The following is a 19,327-nucleotide window of genomic DNA, read 5'->3' on the forward strand; positions in this document are numbered from 1 at the left end:
TGTGTCTTCTAACCTTACACTGCTAAAACTGAAATAAAGACATCCAGATGACAATCTCCCTAGAAAAACAAGATGCCAGAAAACAAAGTGGAAATTATTCAGTGAATTACATACAACTTAGATCTTCTCACAAATTCAAACAACTAAGTTACATATGTCACAGATCCATAACACTCACAAAAACATGAAGCCTGAATTTCTCTTTGTTGCCTGTAGGTTCGAACGTGACCTCTGACCCTGATAATATCCCCAATCTCCAGCTTGGTTTTCTGGCTCACCATTTCTTGGAGTTTCTTCATCTGTTCAAGCACAGTAAGACTGCTGGGTGTGCTTGGACGACCTGTAAGAAGCAGGGGAAAGGAGATCAGGCATTAAGGCCAAGAGGACTGTCCTTTTGCATTCAACCAAACACCTAGGCATCACAGGAGTCATACTACTACTAAAGGGGTAAAGTCCCAGGCGTCATGTGTCCTGGGCAGCAAAACTTTTGGGTGACAAAGTTAGTGTAGAGTATTATATTTATTTAAATAGTTCTCCTGGGGAAAGTGTAAAAGGGAGGAGATACTGATTTAGCACTGAAAATGTCAAAGATGGGTTGCAAAATTGAAACATTAATTTGAAATGGGTTTTGTCATTTTTTTATTTTCTCATGCTAAGATGGATGAGAGGAGAAAAAAAAGGTCAGCTGAACTTTTTATATAAAAGAATGAGTCATCTGAGGTGGAGCCAAAGTATTCATGTGATGCAATTCGATGTCTATGCTGAGGTGAACGCAACTTGACAGAACTTCACATTTACGTAACACACCTTTGCAGGGGAGTAAATTCTTCCTAAATTAAAACCTGATTAATGATCCAAGTATCCCTGATCACAATTACAAAAGGCTGGAAGAAAGTTTCCTGTGTCTCCTAGGAGCTGTTTTCTTTAGCAGGTACAAATGAACAAATTTCCATTAGCAGCATAGTGTCCATTCAAGCACTACTGATGTAGGTGTAAAATAAGAACATAAGGCTGAAACAAGCATTCCAGGTCCTCATTCTATTTCAAGCAGTATTTCATGCAATTCCTTTAATGAATTTAAGTTCCTCATAAAAAAATTATTTGATTGTGGGTCTCCATTATGTGTTTTGAAAGCTGTGCCACAACATCACCTCTCTAAAAGAGAGAGCTGTCTTCTAGATTCCAGTTCCAGTTGGGACCGTTTATATCACTTGTCATATCACTGTTAAATGTAAGTAAGCGCGAATTATCTGTCTGTACAAATGGGCTTGTTCCACAGACAGAGATTTTAACTTTTACATCAAGCTTTCCTTTCCCCATTCTATGCATAGGTAACCTTAACACTGGCAGATGACATTAGTAACATTTATTTTAGGAATATTTGATCAGCTCCATATCAGGGTTGTCAATCTACTAAATGAGCTTTCAAGAAGGTCCAAAGTAGAAAGTATTCCACACTTTGATCTATGAGAAATCGTGGAAGAAAAAGCGAAGAGAAAGCCAGACACTACTGAGTTCCTCTGTTACTGAGTGCAATAATAGATTCATTTCAAATGTACAATTTCTGCACATTTAGAACTTTCCCAATTTGTAAAAGACTGCTGGCATCTTCCCTCTGTGTTTTAAGCTAGTTTCGAGTTCATCATTGACAGTATTTGCATGAGCAGGAGGAGAATATGAATGCAAACAAAGAAAAGAAGATGAATCCTGAAACCACAGTATCACAAGGGTGGGAAACGTAAACCAGGTTGCTGGTCAATGGATTGACTTTGGAAACAGAAGCTGTGACATGTGGCAGATTTCTAGCCTAGTTTCTCACTAGATGAAGTCACAAAAAGAACCATAAGAAGAGGATTCTCTGAACAATGTCACAGAATAGAATTGTCCTTGCTGATGGCAGGGGGATTGGAACTGGATGATCTTTAAGGTCCCTTCCAACCCAAACCATTTGATGATTATATTAATTTAAATATATTACTCAGATAATGAAAATCCATGACAGGTCATGATGTAGTGGTTTTATTGGTATTACCACTGGACACAACACAAAAGTAATACAAAACTCCCAAAATGGCCCAGGCCGTAGGATATGATGGTTTAAAATAATTTAAAAAAAAGAAAAAAAAAAAGAAAAAAAAAGAAAAAAAAAGAAAAAGTCAAATTTGATCTTCTTCAAGTTTTATCATTATTATGTAAGATAAATGAACAAAACTGTAGAGTCAAAAGGGGAATTATTTATTTGATAAATTACCTGCTAAAGATGTTTCTGTTACCATAAGATTTTTCCAGCAGACACAATTTATAACTCCGGTACTATCATCCACTGTAAAAAAAATTTCAAGAATTACTCAGTAAGAAAGCAGGTAGAGATGTTCCAAGAAGTGAAGATACATAGATACATAAGGAGATGACTGCCAAGGATATCTTGTTCCAACCAGTCTGAAAGGGAAAGTGAGTGCTCAACCCCTACTTACACCTCTGAAATTATTTCCACAGTTGTTTCAGTCATGGAAGTAGCTCAGCACCAGGTACCTTGCTTATGTGCACAGCCAGCAAAGTGACAGGCATATTCTCAAAAAAAGATCAAGCAGTAATCTGAATTATGAGGCTTCAGTACACATATTGGATACTAAAGGGTTTTAATCTCATTGACAAGTTTAGAAGAATCAGTGTTGAAAGCTGAAGCCAGACAAACTGAAATAGGAAACCAGGTATAAAACACACTGAGAGGAGACCTTATTAATGTTTATAAACATCTAAAGGGTGGGCGCCGAGAGGATGGGACCAGACTCTTTTCAGTGGTGGCCAGTGATAGGACAAGAAGCAACGGGCACAAGCTGGAACACAGGAGGTTCTGCTTAAGCATGAGGAAAAACTTCTCTACTGTGAGGGTGCCAGAGCACTGGGACAGGCTGCCCAGAGAGGCTGTGGAGTCTCCTTCTCTGGAGATGTTCAAAACCTGCCTGGATGCCATCCTGTGCAAATTGCTCTAGATGAACCTGCTTTGGCAGGGGGGCTGGACTGGATGATCTCCAGAGGTCCCTTCCAACCCCCACCATCCTGTGATTACTGTAACAATGAGAAAACAGCACTTCAACACTGGGGGTACAGTCATGTGAACAGACTAGAAGCGCTGCTACCTCCAGCTGCCTTGTTTTCCACACTAATACTGTGCACAGAGTCCGCTGCCCTTGCCCGTACAAGAAGATGTCCCAGAGAGCAGCTCCTCCAGCCAGGAAGGACAGAGGACAGCACATGCTTGTGGTTCTGCTTTAGGCTAGGAATTCCTAACTTAAAGTATACCTACTGGTGGCATGCAAGCCACTTCCTTTGCTGAAAAAGCTTAACACCTTCTCCTGAGCATGGGAGCTGTCTAGCTTTTCCTGTTTTCCTTGTACCTAATCAAAATAGGTTCTGTGATTTCTGCCCCAGGCGCTGCATTGTCAAGGACAGCAGAACAAGAAAAAACACAAAAAACCCTAAAAAACTATTAGAAGAATCAGTATTTCCACAGAACAAGAGACTACATATAGATGGCGTGTCCAACAAATACTCTCTAAATAAAAAGTCACTAAACACCTGTCAAACCACAGCAAGGATCACATTTCCAGTTCAGCTAACGCACCAAGCACCTTGCTCCTTGAATACAGCCATCTCCAAGATTGAATTTCCACTCCTCACAAATTGGAACCTGCAGTTTTCTTCTGCTCCTTAAACCAGATCCATGACTATAAAACCAACAGCAATGTTTACCAGGAAGCTACTGATTGGTACCTGCAGTCGTTTCCTCTGGGAACCAGAGCATCAAAGCAAAATGCCTTTGCATTGTCCCACATACTTTGAAACAATCTCCCTATTTGGGGGGGTCCAATTTCAAATAATTGTCTTGCCTTCCTGTTTCCCAGTGGCTTAGCTACACATTCCTAATAACAAACATACAGCATTTATAAGATGCAAGCAATTCCAAATTCCATAACAAACGTGTGCTCCTGTCATTGCTATCCCTGTTTTGAGCTGCTGTGTCTGCAGCTATTTCAGCAGTTTTGATTTTGTACCAGAGCATAAATAATGATCTAGCTGGTAGGTTTTCCCCTCCTTGGTATAGACAACAAGCAATTATTTCAGTAGGAGAGCCCTTGTATACCATGCCAAGCCATTAATGCAAGCCAGTAATGCCAATAAGAAACAGAGCAGATGATATGTCACTATTACATTACTGCAACTTCTAGATGTTCCAGCTTGCAACTGGCTCTGTTGCACCAACTGTGACAGAATGCTTCCTAAAAAGGGTTTAGAAAAAAACCAAACAAGATTGAAGGATTAGGAGGCCAGACAGCTCCTCATCAATGTAACAGATGAAAATGGAGTCCTGGAGAGACTGACCTCTTCTCGACCACACAGGGAATCTGGTAGCAGTGCAAGGCTCTGAAACAAAGTTTTCCCAGTTCACAAATAAAAGCTTTGAGCAAAAAGGCAAATAACTCCTGAAGCACAGATGAATGAGAGCTCTTGCAATTGTATTCTAATTAGACAGGAGAATGTTAATCTATTTTAAATACACTCAAAGGGTCTACAAGCTTTTGAAAACTTCCTGTGCTCCCTGTGCTGTACTTCCTCATCTCCTTGGGTTTAAACTTTTGTTTTTGTTGGTTTGGGGTTTGTTTTTTGGGTTTTTTTTTTCTGGTTTGTTTCTTTGTGTTTAGTTTTTTTGTTATTTTGGGTTTTTTTTACTCTTATATTAACTATTTGAGGGGTAGCACTCTCAAAGCCACCTGATAAATGAGATATTTGTATTCATTTTTATTTCTTTATAACGAAAAGGTTATTGTGGTTCTTGCTGGACCTATGTGAGCCTACTGTGATCCTGGTGAGATTTTTTGTTTGTTTTTAATGCAAGTGCCTTTCAGCCTTTCAAAACAGTTCTAGAGTACAAGGAAAACCATATCTGATATTGTTTGTTTTTTAAAAAAAGTAAAGGAACAAAAACAAAAGGTCTGAAAGATACATTATCTAAAATATGAGCTTGTTCAAAGCTACACTTTAATTAGATATCCTGCTTCTAACAGATCATAATAATGGAAATAAACAATCAAATCAAAATGTGAAAATTGGGCTTTACATGGCAGGTAAGTTTTATTGGGTTTGTTTGTTTGTTTGTTTTGGGTTTTTCTGGTTTTGTTTTGTTTTTTAAAAGCCAAGAAAGAGTCAATTCACTCTTTCACAATTACTATTTTGTCACCAGTTCTGGTTGTAAGGTTTTCCAGCACAGAGAGGACCTAAGATTCTCTTAAAATGAGTGGTGCACATTCTGCAGTAGACAGATAGGAAATGAGGGGGGGAAGACAGGGGCAGTGATACAAAGACATTTCAGTTCTCTATCAGAGAAAAAGTACAAAAGGGGAATTGCTTTGTAAGTCACTTGAAAGCAAATGGAAAATGTGCACGTACTGTGCAGTGTGCAGCACTCCAACTGAAGCAATGCCTGCTCTGTGACTCACCAACCAGTCTGTGGAACTGAGAGAGGCAAGAAGATACAAGCAGGAAACTGTCTAAGAAGTTACAATTTTACACTGGCGAGTCAGCCTCCCTGAAAGGGAGGGCAGGCTGGGGAGGGCCATCCTGGCAGGTAGCCTGACAGCTCAAACCAGGAACTGCTGGAACAAAGAGCAGAGCTGGATGTGAAAGGACAGCAGGAAGCCTGGCTCACTGAGAGCTGTACTTAAAGGTCGACTGATCTAACACTAAGGCCTTCCACCACTCTGCAGTTTCTTTCTTTTTTTTTTCTCTCTATTCCTCTGTTTTCTGCCTCAATCAAAAATTTCCAACAAATTTACATCCAAACCAATGCTGACAGTCGCATGAGAAACCCTTGCCTGTAGAATTGTTTTTACCTTGGTCATTTTTATTCTGTGTTCCTCTGTTCTCATGAAGTGATAACTCTATTTGCATACTAGTGCAATAAGAGAATAATAGCTGGCATTCAATTTATGTTTCAACACTTCATTACATCATCAATTATATCTCCACCTCTTAACTTAGGTGCTTGTTTAGCCTGTGCTACTTCAAGTGCCAGAGAAACTTGTGCTTCAAAATATTTATTGTCAACTTGTTATTTAGTGTAATGGCAGGGTAATAATGTACATCCAGAAATTAGACATAAACCTGCAGGGACATTTCCATACAGCACAGAGTGAACTCTAAGCAGCTGCACCCAGTGCAAGGTATGCTATATGCACTAGCAGTTACTGCTACTCTGCAGCAGTGTGATGCAACTGCAGGTGTTGTGGAAGCTCGGACCTGGTTAAGTTGTCAGCTAGGTCTTCACAATACTCCTGTGAGTCAGGGAATTGCCTCAGTTTTATAAGTGAGGGAACTGGGTAAGAAGAGGCACTCCATGATTTACCTCCATCAGGTGGAAACCCATGGCAGAGGAAGACACTGGACACGAGTTCTTCAAGTGTTCAACAGGATCTATGCATTTGGCTCCCTCATCCTACTGGGAGATGACCTCCCCCACCTTTTGAAACCTGCCATATCTCCACTACTCCACTCTGCTTTTTCTCCAGCTAAAAAAGAGAACTTAACAAAATGACAATCAGATGTTGCCATGTTAATAAAATAGTCTGAAAACTGGGAAAAGCAATAGGGAGGAGACAGCTCCCAGCTGGTGATGGCGAGGACTGGTACTATGATGCTTGAGTTAGATTTGCTAAGGCTCTTGCACATGTAAATTTAAACAAGCTCCTGACTGCTACTAAAAGCTGGCTCCAAGACACAACAAAACATACAAGAAGTCAGAAGAGATTTCTAAGGTTCAAAAAAGGAAGAAGTGACTTCCCATTTGCAGGCACTGTTAAATCTCTTATTAACATAAATCTGACCAAAAGAACTGCATATGTGTGAGAGGAAGACGGTGGAGTCCTGTGGCAAAGCAATAACCAAAATTAAGATTTGCTAGGTGACCTCAAATGAATCGGTTACTCTGCTTTAACTATTTGTTTCTCTACTTCTGTGGAGATAAACAGTATCTTCACTAAGTCTGATAAGTAATCTGAGCTGCAGATATTCATTATATTAGGGTAAGAGCACCATTGTTTCAAGAGTAGACAATGATCAAGTAAGGCAACCTTTAAATTCTAATGGTAACTAGGATTAGAAGGCTGCTAAGTGCAAGAAAAAAGAAAGAAACTTTTCTTACCTCCATAGTTATAAAAGGCATCTTGCTCTTTCCTTTGAACCACTATCCCGACAACATCCACCTGTCTTACTGGATGTCCATTATAAAAGAATACACCTAGACACAGAACGTTCTTGGTAAGCATAACAATATATTTCTTTCAACATCCTGCCCTACATAGTAACATTAATCAGCAAAAAACTTTCTTACATATTTAATATATTTCAAACTATATCTATGCCTACTCATGTGAAAAATCCCCTGGATCAATGAGGACTGGGAACGCTAGAAGGAAGAATTATCAGCTCTACTTAGGATTCCAAAACTCGCTTTTGCAGAGTGTCAGAACTTTATTAACCTCTTGTTTTCATGCACATTTGGATCTGAAAAATAGGGTTTTTTGCTCCAGGCATTAGGGTTTTTTTTAGTGGTTTGTTGGGGTTTTTTTTTTTCCTTCAGCATTTTGTTGTTTCACTTTGGTTTGGGGTTTTTTTGTTTTTGTTTTGGGTTTTTTTTAAACATCTTAACCAGGCTTCAGAATAAATAATAGAACACAATGGAAGCATTTTGAGCTTCTCACAATGCAGCTGTTACTGATTAAGGCAGAACCTCCAAAAGGAAAACTAACATAATTCTATCTTTCATTTCTAAAAGAACAGGAGCCACTGGGGGCAGGGGGAGAGAAACAACCCTCAGATTGTGGAGTACACTGTGCAGTCATCGTGGACAGCATCCTGAACTTCAGTTTCTGAAATAACACGTTCTAAAAACATCCCTTCAAAGCTATTTTTGTGCATCTATAAAGATGACTTGAATAAGAATAACCTGTAAAAATACGTCCAGGAAACAGCGAGGAATCAGAGCCCAGCGGACTTTGACAGCACTGAGGCTGCCACATGCTGTAATCCTTTTCAAGAGGGTGACCAATGTTAACAAACACCGATGTAAACAAATAACACTGAAGCTTCACAGACCACTAAGAGGAAGATAATAGGGCAATAAGCTCCAGATATATCCTGGGCTGGCTAATTTTCAGTCAGTGTGTTTTCTTCAGTTTTCAAATACTGCTGCTTTACTGAAATATGCCATCTGGGACATTCAATAACTGTCTTCTAAAAACTAGATAACTCAAGGGACTCTGAAAGGAACATTTGGCTCCATACACTGTGGCAAATCTTATTCTTACAAAGGGAAAGAAAAACGCTGCAGCAAGGAAGTCAGAAAACGTTCTGTATATACTAAAAAAAAAAGAAAGAAAAGAAAAACCAAAATCCAAAAATAACTTGTCCTACATAGCTGGTAGCCTTAAATGAGCCTGGAATTAACTTTCTTCACATAAGAAAGACAAAAAACCCAAAGTTTCAGAAAAAAAAAAAATCATAAGTGATCAGACAAGTAGTTCATAAACAGAAGTTTTGCTCATAAAAATCCACTGCCATGTTTTGAGGATGCATCTATTGCTGTTATCTTAGAGCTGGTTACACTAATGGCGCGGTCACTGGCCAGGCCTGGTGTAGGGCATGTTTAGCCGGTCTGTCTATTTTTCTCTCATTCCATTTACCAGGACACCAATAAAGACTGCTTTAGAAACCCTCAGGAGATGCTCCCAGTGTATATAATTATTCACTAAAGCTTACAAAATTCCTATAAAAGAAGGTCTGGGTCACTTTCAGGGTAAGTCTGTGGAGCAGAGACTCCAAGCTCTTCACTGTGCAAACAAGCAACATGTTATTGTGTTCATTTTCCAGTTCATAAGCAGAGTTTTGGCAAATGACAGAGACAAGATAAAACTGGTTCTCTCTATCCACATAAATGCACATAGAACTCCACTCTCTGAGAAACTACCTGAATTCATTTGAAAGATAAAATTATATTTACACTATTAAAAAGTTGTTTAACTTGACAACTTCAAGGTGTAAACTGTTTCTCCCGACAGCTTCTTTGTTCAAAGTATGTTCATCTTAGTAGCAATAAAAATATACTGCACATTTGAAACTATGTGCAAGTACATTCAGTCAAGCTCCTAGTAACCCAGCAAACAACACATACACTAATCTGCTGCTACCACAACAGGAAGCCACAGCAGTGGTATAGGGGGGTATAGATACAGAGCTCCCCAGGGCAAGTTCTGGTCATGTCTTTACCAGCATTACTGAGCACTGAGCTGTTTGCCATTGCTTTAATTATTATTACCTCCTTTTATGCTATTTGTAGCTTCCTTTGCTTGTTGAGAAGCTGTCACAATGCAGTGGTGCATGATAACTCTGAGAAAGGTTCATTTCCATGGTGTGATTATGTGTTACAACCGAGTTTGACACCCACTCTCATTTCCAGGCCTCTAAAACAACACAATTGCTGTTTTTATCTGGGAGGTTTTCCAGCCTTCTTGTCACCATTTATAGCATGAGAGTAATTGGCCAGGTTTACTGCTTTCCTCTGTGTTGTTTTAAGGGATTAGTCATTGTGGCATCAAATCCTAACGCTTAAAATGGAAAGAAAAAAACTTATTAGGTCATTCAGTCCATTTCCTCAGGGCCAATGCAAGGCTGTTCCGTACAGTAAATTCCTGGCAATCTGTACAGTCAGGATATAAACAATCTCAGTGAAGGGCATCCCACCTTTTTCCTGGGAAGGCTGCTCCACAGTTTAGCAGATGTCATTCTAAGGATGTTTTTCCTGACATTCAGTCTGTGTTTCTTTCCATTCCTCATAGTTACAACTCTTTGTTTTGCACTCATTCATTCTTAATTACCATTACTTAACGACTGATTTATAGCCAATCATATACTTAGCTTCAACTGGTCTTTAACAAACCCATTAAAGGCAGGAAACATTGACAGCAAACACCTACCTCTTCCTTCCCCAAAAGATATTTTTTTTAGTGTTTCTGTTGTGCTATCATTTGTTGCCAATAAACAAGGTACACCAAAAGACGTCTGGTTTGGTGCCAGGAGAACGAACAAAGTTCAGGATACTTGTTCTATGAAATTTTAAGTTTGGTTTAGAAAACGATACAGGATTGTAAGCAAGCTCAGTTGTGCAAAACGCCAGATGCACAGGAAGTGGAGAAAGCTCGCATGCAGAGGCTGATATCTTGACATGACAGATACCACTTCCTTAGGATCATCTTAGAAAAAAAAGTAATAAAAACACTGAAAGAGTTCCTGAAGCAGAAGACAACTCACTTAAGTAAATGAACAGGAAAGGAAGTGAAAAGGGAAATTCAGGTAATTTAAAGGTGGGGAAAAAAAAAAAAAAAAAGAAGAGAGGATTGTACTTTCTAGGGCTGTTCCTGCTGTTATGAGATATTTTTGTTGATGTTTGCAAGTTTAATTCTTCTGACTATATTTTTGCATGTGTGTGTACTAATGTCCAAGTCCAAACTGCAATCCTATTCTGCTGATATTGAATTGTTTTGTATTTTGTTTAAAAACAATTAAAATGTCTCTAAATGAAGCAGGAACAGTTTTTACCAACTGCATTTGCTACACCAGTACTACTGCAAGTCTGCACACTTTAAAAAGGCCTCTAAATACTACTCACTCTAGTACAAACATCAACAACAGACTGTAGCCTAATTCTTGCAATGGATTTAAGACAAGTGTCTCCCATCATGTTAAATAACAGAGAGGTATACACACTGGGCTTTGCAGTTTGTAAAGTCCCTACCTACATAAAAATGGTCGTGAAAAGATCAAAACAAGAACACCTGTCCATTTCTGCAAGAATAGCACTGCCATTAACCTTGCTGTTAAAGAAAAAGAAATAAGAATAACAAAACCTACAAGGCAATGCATATTTAAAGAGCCAAACTGAGGTACCTTGTCTCTGTGGAGAAAAAAAAAAAAAAAAAAAAGGAAAAAACCCAAACAAATCACCAAAACCAAACAAAACACACACACTCTGCTTAGCATTAATGAGGAAAAGCAGTAAACCCTAAGTTCCTTGGGTTCCTCCCTGATAACCTTGCACCTTGTCAAGCTTCGGTTTGGAGTAATGAACCTTTCTACAGCAGAAAACATACTGCAGTCTATTTAAAGTCTCTGTAGTGAAAACAGAAATTCAAGGTCAGACCCATGTTCCTTTTGACAACGTACACACGTGGGTGATACTGAGTGAAGACCAGCAGGGAACAGACTGCAAAGCATACAGTTTCCAACAATGGTTAGGAGATAAAAGGTGTGGTATAAGATTCAGCACAGATGTCAGAATTTACAATGATGTTATTCAAATGTATGGAGAATGTCATATATCTATCATATCTTTAAACTAAGCAGAAAAAACCTCAAAATCTGTATCTGTTTTATAATATATTAATATCCAGAAGAAAAAGCAAAACACATACACCCAGCAATGTCATCAACTGTCAAAATTCTGCAGCAAAGAGGCATAAAGTTCTTCTCAAATGTTGTAGAGACAGTGGAAAGATATATATACATACATCCAGAAAGGACCACCATTTTATAATTAACTTTATCAGAATATAACAAGGATCACTATACAGAGGAAACACAACATTATCTTAATGTAAAAGAGGTTCTGTATCTACATATATGAGGGGAAGAAAAGCCATTAGACCAGACATACTTTATTTTTCACATATATTTTACATACAACCTGTTGCTCTTAGAACTGTTAAAGATACTAATGCCTCAGCTTAGGGACATGGAAAATTACTGGTGTTCATGAAGCATTCTGCAATCCCTAGATAAAGGGCACAACATAAACCAATTATAATTGTGTGCATCATAATCAGCACATATAAACACATACCTGGCACTTGTTTAGATTCTCTCATTTCTTTTATATCTTTAATATACAGTCTTGCAAATGCAGAAAATACAGGATCCATCCCCCAGTACAGAGAAGGTGTCTCTTCTTCATACTTCTTGGACGCAGACTGCATTCAAAACCTGTGAACACAGAAGAACTTGTAATGATTTTCTACACAGGTAAAGTGCTGTTCACTTATGTTTCAACTGAATCAAAAAATAGCTTGTGATTTTACAAACAATAACACAACAGAGCTGATGAAGAGACACAGGAACTTATCCAATGTAATGTAAACTTTATGTCACCACATGATATATTCAAAATACCAATACTGATGATTTACTCCAAATACTGAGACTCAACAGCAACAGCATTTTGTCCAGCTCCTTCAAATGAAATAGAATTTCAGGGATTTGTTCTCTATAGACCCAGAAACAGAGAACCAAATACAACACTTCTTTAAGAAGAGCAGGATTGTGGGATACTAACTGGTTACTTGCTGTACACTTGACTGTTTTTCCCCCCTATCATTCTCTTCCTCTTCCATAAAATATTCCTCCTCATTGCTCAACCTGTGCTTTATTGCAGTGTGGGTGGGAGGCTTATTTAATATGAAACAAAAGCAACTGGCTCTTCTTTATTTTGGGCATACAGTATCCAATAATTTTGTAATTGTTACCTTCCCCTTTTACCTCTTCAGAACTCTCTGTTTAATGCCTGCTATCTTCTGCCATTAACAGAGCCAATTCTCTGCTTATCACAGAGTTGATGTCAAAAAAACCAAACCAAACCAAAACAACAAACAACAAACCCTAAACCAGAACTCAATTCAGGAGGGATCTTTGTAGATATCTGGAAGTTGAATACACTTTTTATTAGCTTCTTCTGTATGGATAGCTAAATTGTTCCCATAAAGCTTTCCAGGTCACCCTCAAATGGGTGTCAGTGACTTAGAGCTGTAGGGCAAAGGTGATAAGTAGACTGATCTTGAATACAGTATAACAGGACTGAGATTTGGCAGCTAGGGTCTCCTGAGAGGGAGTAGTTCCCTGCTGTGGGTTGACAGTGATCTCTAGTCTGCAAGAGACACTTCTAGCTACTGATGTAGAGGTAGCATGCCATGAATATAATGAAAGCATCTTGCTTCTTTGAGTAGCAACAGAGCTTGGATTCTGTATGATTTCCATTTTCACACTTAAAACTTTAATTTGAGGCAGAAAAACAGATGACAACATGATAAAGCATTGCTGACATCTGCCCTACACTGTGAAAACAACTGCAGATGACAATTATGTTAATTTTATTAATTTCCCTTTTTTTTTTTTCTTTAATTTTTGGAAAAAAACCCAAAACATTAGTGATACTGTGACCTTCCTTAGACTGGTCATGTGTTTTTTTGAGATGGTTAAAGTATTAGATTTAGACAGTTCTACCAGTCACTTCACCTTTGAGTAACAAGCTAAATAGTTTTGGTTTTGTTTTGGTTTTTTTACACCTGTATTTATGTCTTTCTCTCTGCTACAGGCAGCTTTTCCATCCCTTTTGCACATGCAATATTTACTCAAAACCATCTCACAATGCTTTTCTCACTCAAGCCTCCCCATGAAGCACACTTTTTCTGCTGTTGAATTGCAGACACTGCTCAGTAGAAATTTATAAACTAAGCTATTAACTGTATGATCTTAATCATGCAAAGCTGCTGTTCCTCCATATGGCAATTCTCCGGTTGCTTGCTATAGTCTATGTCAAACTTAGACCATAAACTTACCCAAGCAAACACATGGTTTGAACCTGTATTTTAATTAGCATGCTCATTTTCCTAACAAAATTAGTCTTCCCCATCTCTCTCTTTTTGTTTGCAGTCTCTGGTACAAAGTTGCCTGTATAAACATACACACTCTAGTCAGTCAAGGTCAACATGTAATGAGTTGGAGTAAAGAGAAGCACTGGCCAGTGTCATCCTGTCTCCCACCCACAAACAGGAACTTCTAAGATATAATTTTGTACTTAATGGTGCTACAGTCCCCACTATTCACTTTTAGTGGCACTTCTCCTCTAACAAGAAACATGGATAAAAATCACAGTCTTGTTCTCTTAGATCATCTTTTATACAAAGGAATAGTCCTTTCTGCACCATGCCCCCACGCCCTCCCCAGCTTACTCTGCACAGCTACAGTCTGTCATAGCTCAGTACCACTTTTCCCCCCAGACAGACGCAGACTGAGCTAACAAGCCAAAAACAGAGAATTGGGTAACAAGCCTGTCTAGCTTTTTGTATTTTGCATGAACAGCCACTCATTGGTGTAAAATGCAGAAGTCACCCCTGCACATGTGTGTATCTGAGGGGAAATCAATGAAGCAGCACCACTGGAGATTAAAAATATTGTATTTTGGTATTTCAGTAAACAGTTATCAAGTCTGAAATGCCCAAATGTTAACAGATCACTAGCTGGAAGTCCAAACAACACTTCTAGTTTTAACGAACCATCTCCCCAGATCTTTTATTGGTTCCCTGTCCTGAAGGAAGAAGCATTTCTGCAGCAAAAGCTCCATCTCAGAAACTACTGGGAGTTAAATCTCAAATTCTGGAGCTTCCTTCTAGCTCCCAGGCCATGTTACAGCTCTTCACGGGAATATTTACACCCATCACATCTATCTTCATGCACAGAACCACTCTGCTAGGTTCAAGTCTGCTACAGACACACCAAGTTTTATCTTACAGATCTTGGAAAGATTCCTTGATAAAAAGTAAATCACCCCTATCATTATGAAGGTGTCACAAGATTTTTTGAAGTCCACAGGACAAATCCACTGAAGTCATAAGTTACAGACACTCCATCCACACCAGGTTGGGACAGTGAAACTGTACTCCAGCCACTCATTTGCTGTCAGCAATATCTGACAGGCATATGAAGAGCATTCTGCAGGGCAGTCTCTCCTTGCCTCTTCATGGTCCCAACAGCCCTCCCAACCCCTGCCACCACCCAAAACCAAGCCCATTTTCTTTCTTCCCTCTCAAGTGTCCACTTGGTAGCCACATTTGAACAATGACCTAATTAAAGCTTGTGGCCTGCTGGGAGAAAAAGATATTTACTGCCTCCTGTGCTGCTGCCTCCCCACACTCCTATTCCAAGTCCATTCTTCTTGTGGTGTTAACAGCAGTTGTCTTTTTGCTCCTACAGCAAAGGAAGACATTAAGTCAGACAAGCAACCCTTTCCAAAGTATCTATTTTTCAGTTAGTTTCCAAGCTTCTTTCAGGTAGACTGATAGTATTAGAAAACATAATTCTTACAAGGCAGATAAAATTCTTCCAATCAATTTCTCTTTTGCTGTATAATGGTACCTACTTGTAACTTTTTCTGAAGTTGGCACAGGAAGCCTCTCCATCCCAGGCAGAATATCCCAGGGGTTAATTAATTAGTGAGTCATCCTGGCGAAAGTGGAACTTTCCATTATGCTGGAAGTGTTTTCAGCCCTTAACTGGTACCGCTGGTGATACGCTATCAGCAAGGAAGATAACAGCCACCCTGTACAATGAAGATCCATGGGGCAAATAGCAAGTGTTGTGGAGATGCACAGCGTTATAATCAACGAGAACACAGATAGCTAACAACAGACAATTCTGAACAGATACTATATGTGCAAATGTTTAAGGATCAAACTGGCTTTTGCTGAAAGATGGTGATAAGGCTTAGCAATACAAACACCACAGAGTCCTGGCAAAAGGTCATCTCTTTCTGCAGTTTGTTTTAAATGCAGTGTAATGACTTTACAATTGCTGTAGTGCGAGGAATTCAATCCTGCTACAAGAGAAAAAAAAGCAAGGAAAGCATCTGGTCCACAAGTTTATTAGATCTAAGATATCTGTATTCTGTTTTCACCTTTCTATAAAATAATGCAAAATAAAGGCTACAAAAGCATAATAAAAACAAAAAAAAACCAGAACTATGTTCTGCTATTCAGACCACTTCATCAGAAAACAATTCTGTTTGAAAGGCACAAATCTAAAGTTTACACAGTAGTTATCTAAATACAAATAAACAAAAAGCCTCAGTTTGAGATTATTCTAGACACTAACCTATTAAAATAAGGCTGTCTCTCTCGCCTACTGCTATCAGTATTAGCCTTCCTGACTGCAGTGAGAATTAAACAAAGTCCGTAGTCCTCAGAGTTATCTTGTGAGCTCAGCAAGGTTTATCCTAAAAGGGAAAGAAGGGAAACCAATGAAAACTGGCAACCTTCCCAACAGTGGCACCACCCAAAACCAAACCCATTTTCTTTCTTCTCTCCCAAGCAGCCTACCTGGTAGCCTTGTTAGAATAACTCCCCATTTAACACACAAGTGATTTGTTCAATAGAATCAGCCCTGGCCAATAAATTTATTGGTTCCCATTCCTGTGTTCACCATGTACCTTCTTCAAAAATGTTAAATAATTAATAATTAGTCTTCTTCCAGTCCCAGTGAAATGGAAATCCCAAAGAAGAGTATCTGTTTTAATGTTTCTTGTTGTCTTTTCTCCAGGGGTGATTAATAACCAGAGCTCTTGGAGAAAATTGCCTTAGTTTGAGATGAATCTTCTGGAGCCACAAAAAAGGTATCTTGCCAGTGGTTGTCTGCAACTACTCTGCAACTGCTGGCAGACCCCTGCAAAGATTCTTTCTCAAGTTAGCTGTGAATCAGAAGCAGAGAATATTTACCCACCAATACAGGCAGCTTAAACATCTTACTAGGCATTCACTCTTCTCCAAAGAGTGCCACTACTACACTAGCACTGATGATTTACAGAGCAAGCAGCTCCTAAGCTGTTAAAGAGTTTCCAACCCAGTACATTAAAACAACTTAAAGTCACCTTTGCTTTACTGGAATAAATCAGGCTACAAACTGTAGCTGTTAAAGAACTGCTCCATGGGTCAGCCTTCCGTGCCACAGAGAAAGCATCTTGTGGACGGCAGGAACAGAATTAACAGCTGGGTTTTGTAACAACCTGTCATCTGAAGTGAACTAATCTGTGTTTGAGTCAACACCCAACGTGACAAATGAGTATTACTCAATTCTTCATGACCAGCAGAAGCAATTCCAGCATACAGTTAAAAACATCATATTTCAAGAAATGTTTTTAATTACCCAAGGCTGCACACAACATTGTAAATTAAAAACAAATAAACCCAAAATTTTATTATACAAGTAGATCTTAGTGAGCTGGAAAGTAAAGCCTTTGGTTACAGCTAATATGGAGTAAAGATTCTAAAAATTAAAGTCATCCATACTTTTAAAAAATACATAATTAAGAGAAAGTTTTCAACACCAGTAACAAGATGAAAATCATCACCAAGATCAAAATACATCACTGAAAGACAAAAAAGGCTCCCCAAAAAAAAGTATATTGATATCAACTTTACAGCTGTTAGAAAACTACCAAACAATAAGATAAAGTCAGTTTGGATCCACTTCCTACCTGGTGATTCTATTAAAAATCAAAGTAGGGTAAGCACATTCAGACTTAATAAGCCACCTCCTGCTGCTGTTCATGTGAAGTCCTGTAAGTTTAGATGCTACATGCTGCAACAAATGTCAGTAGGGCACTACATGTCCTGTAGGTCTTACACACAAAGCAAGTCCTATCCCAATTTTAAAAAATGGGTTTGAAATAAAATTAAGAGAGCTAGAACTCCTGGAAATTTAGCAGTTCCTGAAGTGTTACTCGTACAGATGTTAATATCTGGCCAACCTCCTGAGAAGATAACACATTCACCAAAAAGAAAGAATTACAGAATTTTTCTTAAATATACTACTTAAAACTTTAAACATCATATGCCTTTTAATTACATTAGATTATAATACAATACACTTCCCCAGCAAGGGAATACAATGCAAGACAAAAGACCCATCACCACAAACTTTAGCCAGTAAAGTCTATCAACAACATAGAAAGGTATTGTCCACAGTGCCTATAATAATCACAATATAGACAGGGGCAAACCCCTCCTTGTTTTATCAATAAACTGACAGCACCACACTCTAATAGTCTTCCAGTGGAGTTAATGTCACCATGGTGTAACCTGTAACATATTTCCCTCTCTCTGTTTTTTGCTTTCCACAGCACTGCCTAGAAACCCTTTGGACAGGCCTATGTGGCTGCAGGAGACCAGGCAGAATGGCCCCTCCAACATCAACAGTCTTGGAAGGAAGTGAGACAAAGCTTGCAGTTCTCAATTGCCTTCTTTGGCATTGCAACTTGTTTTATCTACAAGTTAAACCTTGAACAAGGTTTTGGCACCCAATTTTCCAGAAGCATGATTCTGGAAAACTAACAAGGAAGTGTGCAATAAAATAAACAGTAGAAGTAGCTCCTTCTGATCCCTGCCCCATGCATTAGTCACAAGATATTTTCCTATGTATCAAGAAACCAGCCAACCACTCAACAGACCAGTAAGCTACCTCTATATGTCTATTTGTCATGGACAGCTGTAGGCTCACCATAAGTAAGGTCGCAGTAGTCACTGCTCATAGTCAGAAAGCTTCACTTGCTATTTGTATTTTAAAGCTATTGGATAATCACAGTGAAGCATCTTCTTCAACTAATTCTCTAACCTGGCTGGAGTGAGGGAGGGAAGAAATCTATGACGATGATTAATTCTCTCTGAAAGCTCTTAATCACCCCCAGTGCTGCCAGAATGAGCTGAGCTGCTGAAAGTACATTCTTGCACTGGGAGAGAAGGTTCTCAATTATTAGTGTGAAATAAAACCAAACAAAACTAAAAATAAATTACTTCTTATAAATAAGTTTGCTGCTTGGAAAAACAGCAGTGTGGAAGCTTTGATAGCTTCCACAAAAGAGGATTCCAAATAGACTCTTGGCAAAGGAAATTTTTTTTGACAGATACATGTAATTTACTGATATAACACAAAGGAATATTAACTCATTTAAGTTAACTAACAGGGCAAAGAGAATAAAACCTAATTCACCCCGGCTTAAGGCAACACAGCTTTCCTACTTTGGTATGGCAGTGTAAAATAGATTGAATGCCATTTCTTGAATGAACATTTTCAAATTTCAGGAACTTGGGTAGAAGCAGCAAGCACTGGTTAATAGCTTTCTGAAACTATTGGGCCTGTGAACTCCATGACATGGTTGACTCCATTTCTTGAGGCAAGTCTTCCCACTCATTTCCCTCCCTCCCCTTTAAAATAGTTTATGCATCTGGTGTAAATAAAAACAGCCTCTGGAATAAGATCAGAACTTATCTGAACATTCATAGCACAACAGAGCACTCCACTACAGCCAGAGACTTCAAAATAATTGACCTACCATTTGGTCTAGATACACAGTTTTGATAAAGTTTTCAAAATATTCCCAGCACATACCAAAGCATTA

At 38.7% G+C, this 19,327-nt stretch overlaps 1 protein-coding gene across 1 annotated transcript in view; it reads right to left on the reverse strand.

Annotated features, from left to right (window-relative positions):
- STN1 (STN1 subunit of CST complex) overlaps positions 1–12,083 on the reverse strand; it is a 26,171-nt gene extending 14,088 nt beyond the window's left edge. Inside the window, 4 exon segments of the mRNA XM_029086619.1 lie at positions 179–340; positions 2,252–2,323; positions 7,199–7,294; positions 11,951–12,083. Of these exon segments, the coding sequence (XP_028942452.1) occupies positions 179–340; positions 2,252–2,323; positions 7,199–7,294; positions 11,951–12,083 (463 nt within the window).
- Positions 12,084–19,327: the final 7,244 nt, after the last annotated feature.

The sequence above is a fragment of the Antrostomus carolinensis genome, unplaced genomic scaffold, assembly GCF_000700745.2.
Source record: "Antrostomus carolinensis isolate BGI_N321 unplaced genomic scaffold, ASM70074v2 scaffold22238, whole genome shotgun sequence".
Taxonomy (NCBI): Eukaryota; Metazoa; Chordata; class Aves; order Caprimulgiformes; family Caprimulgidae; genus Antrostomus; species Antrostomus carolinensis.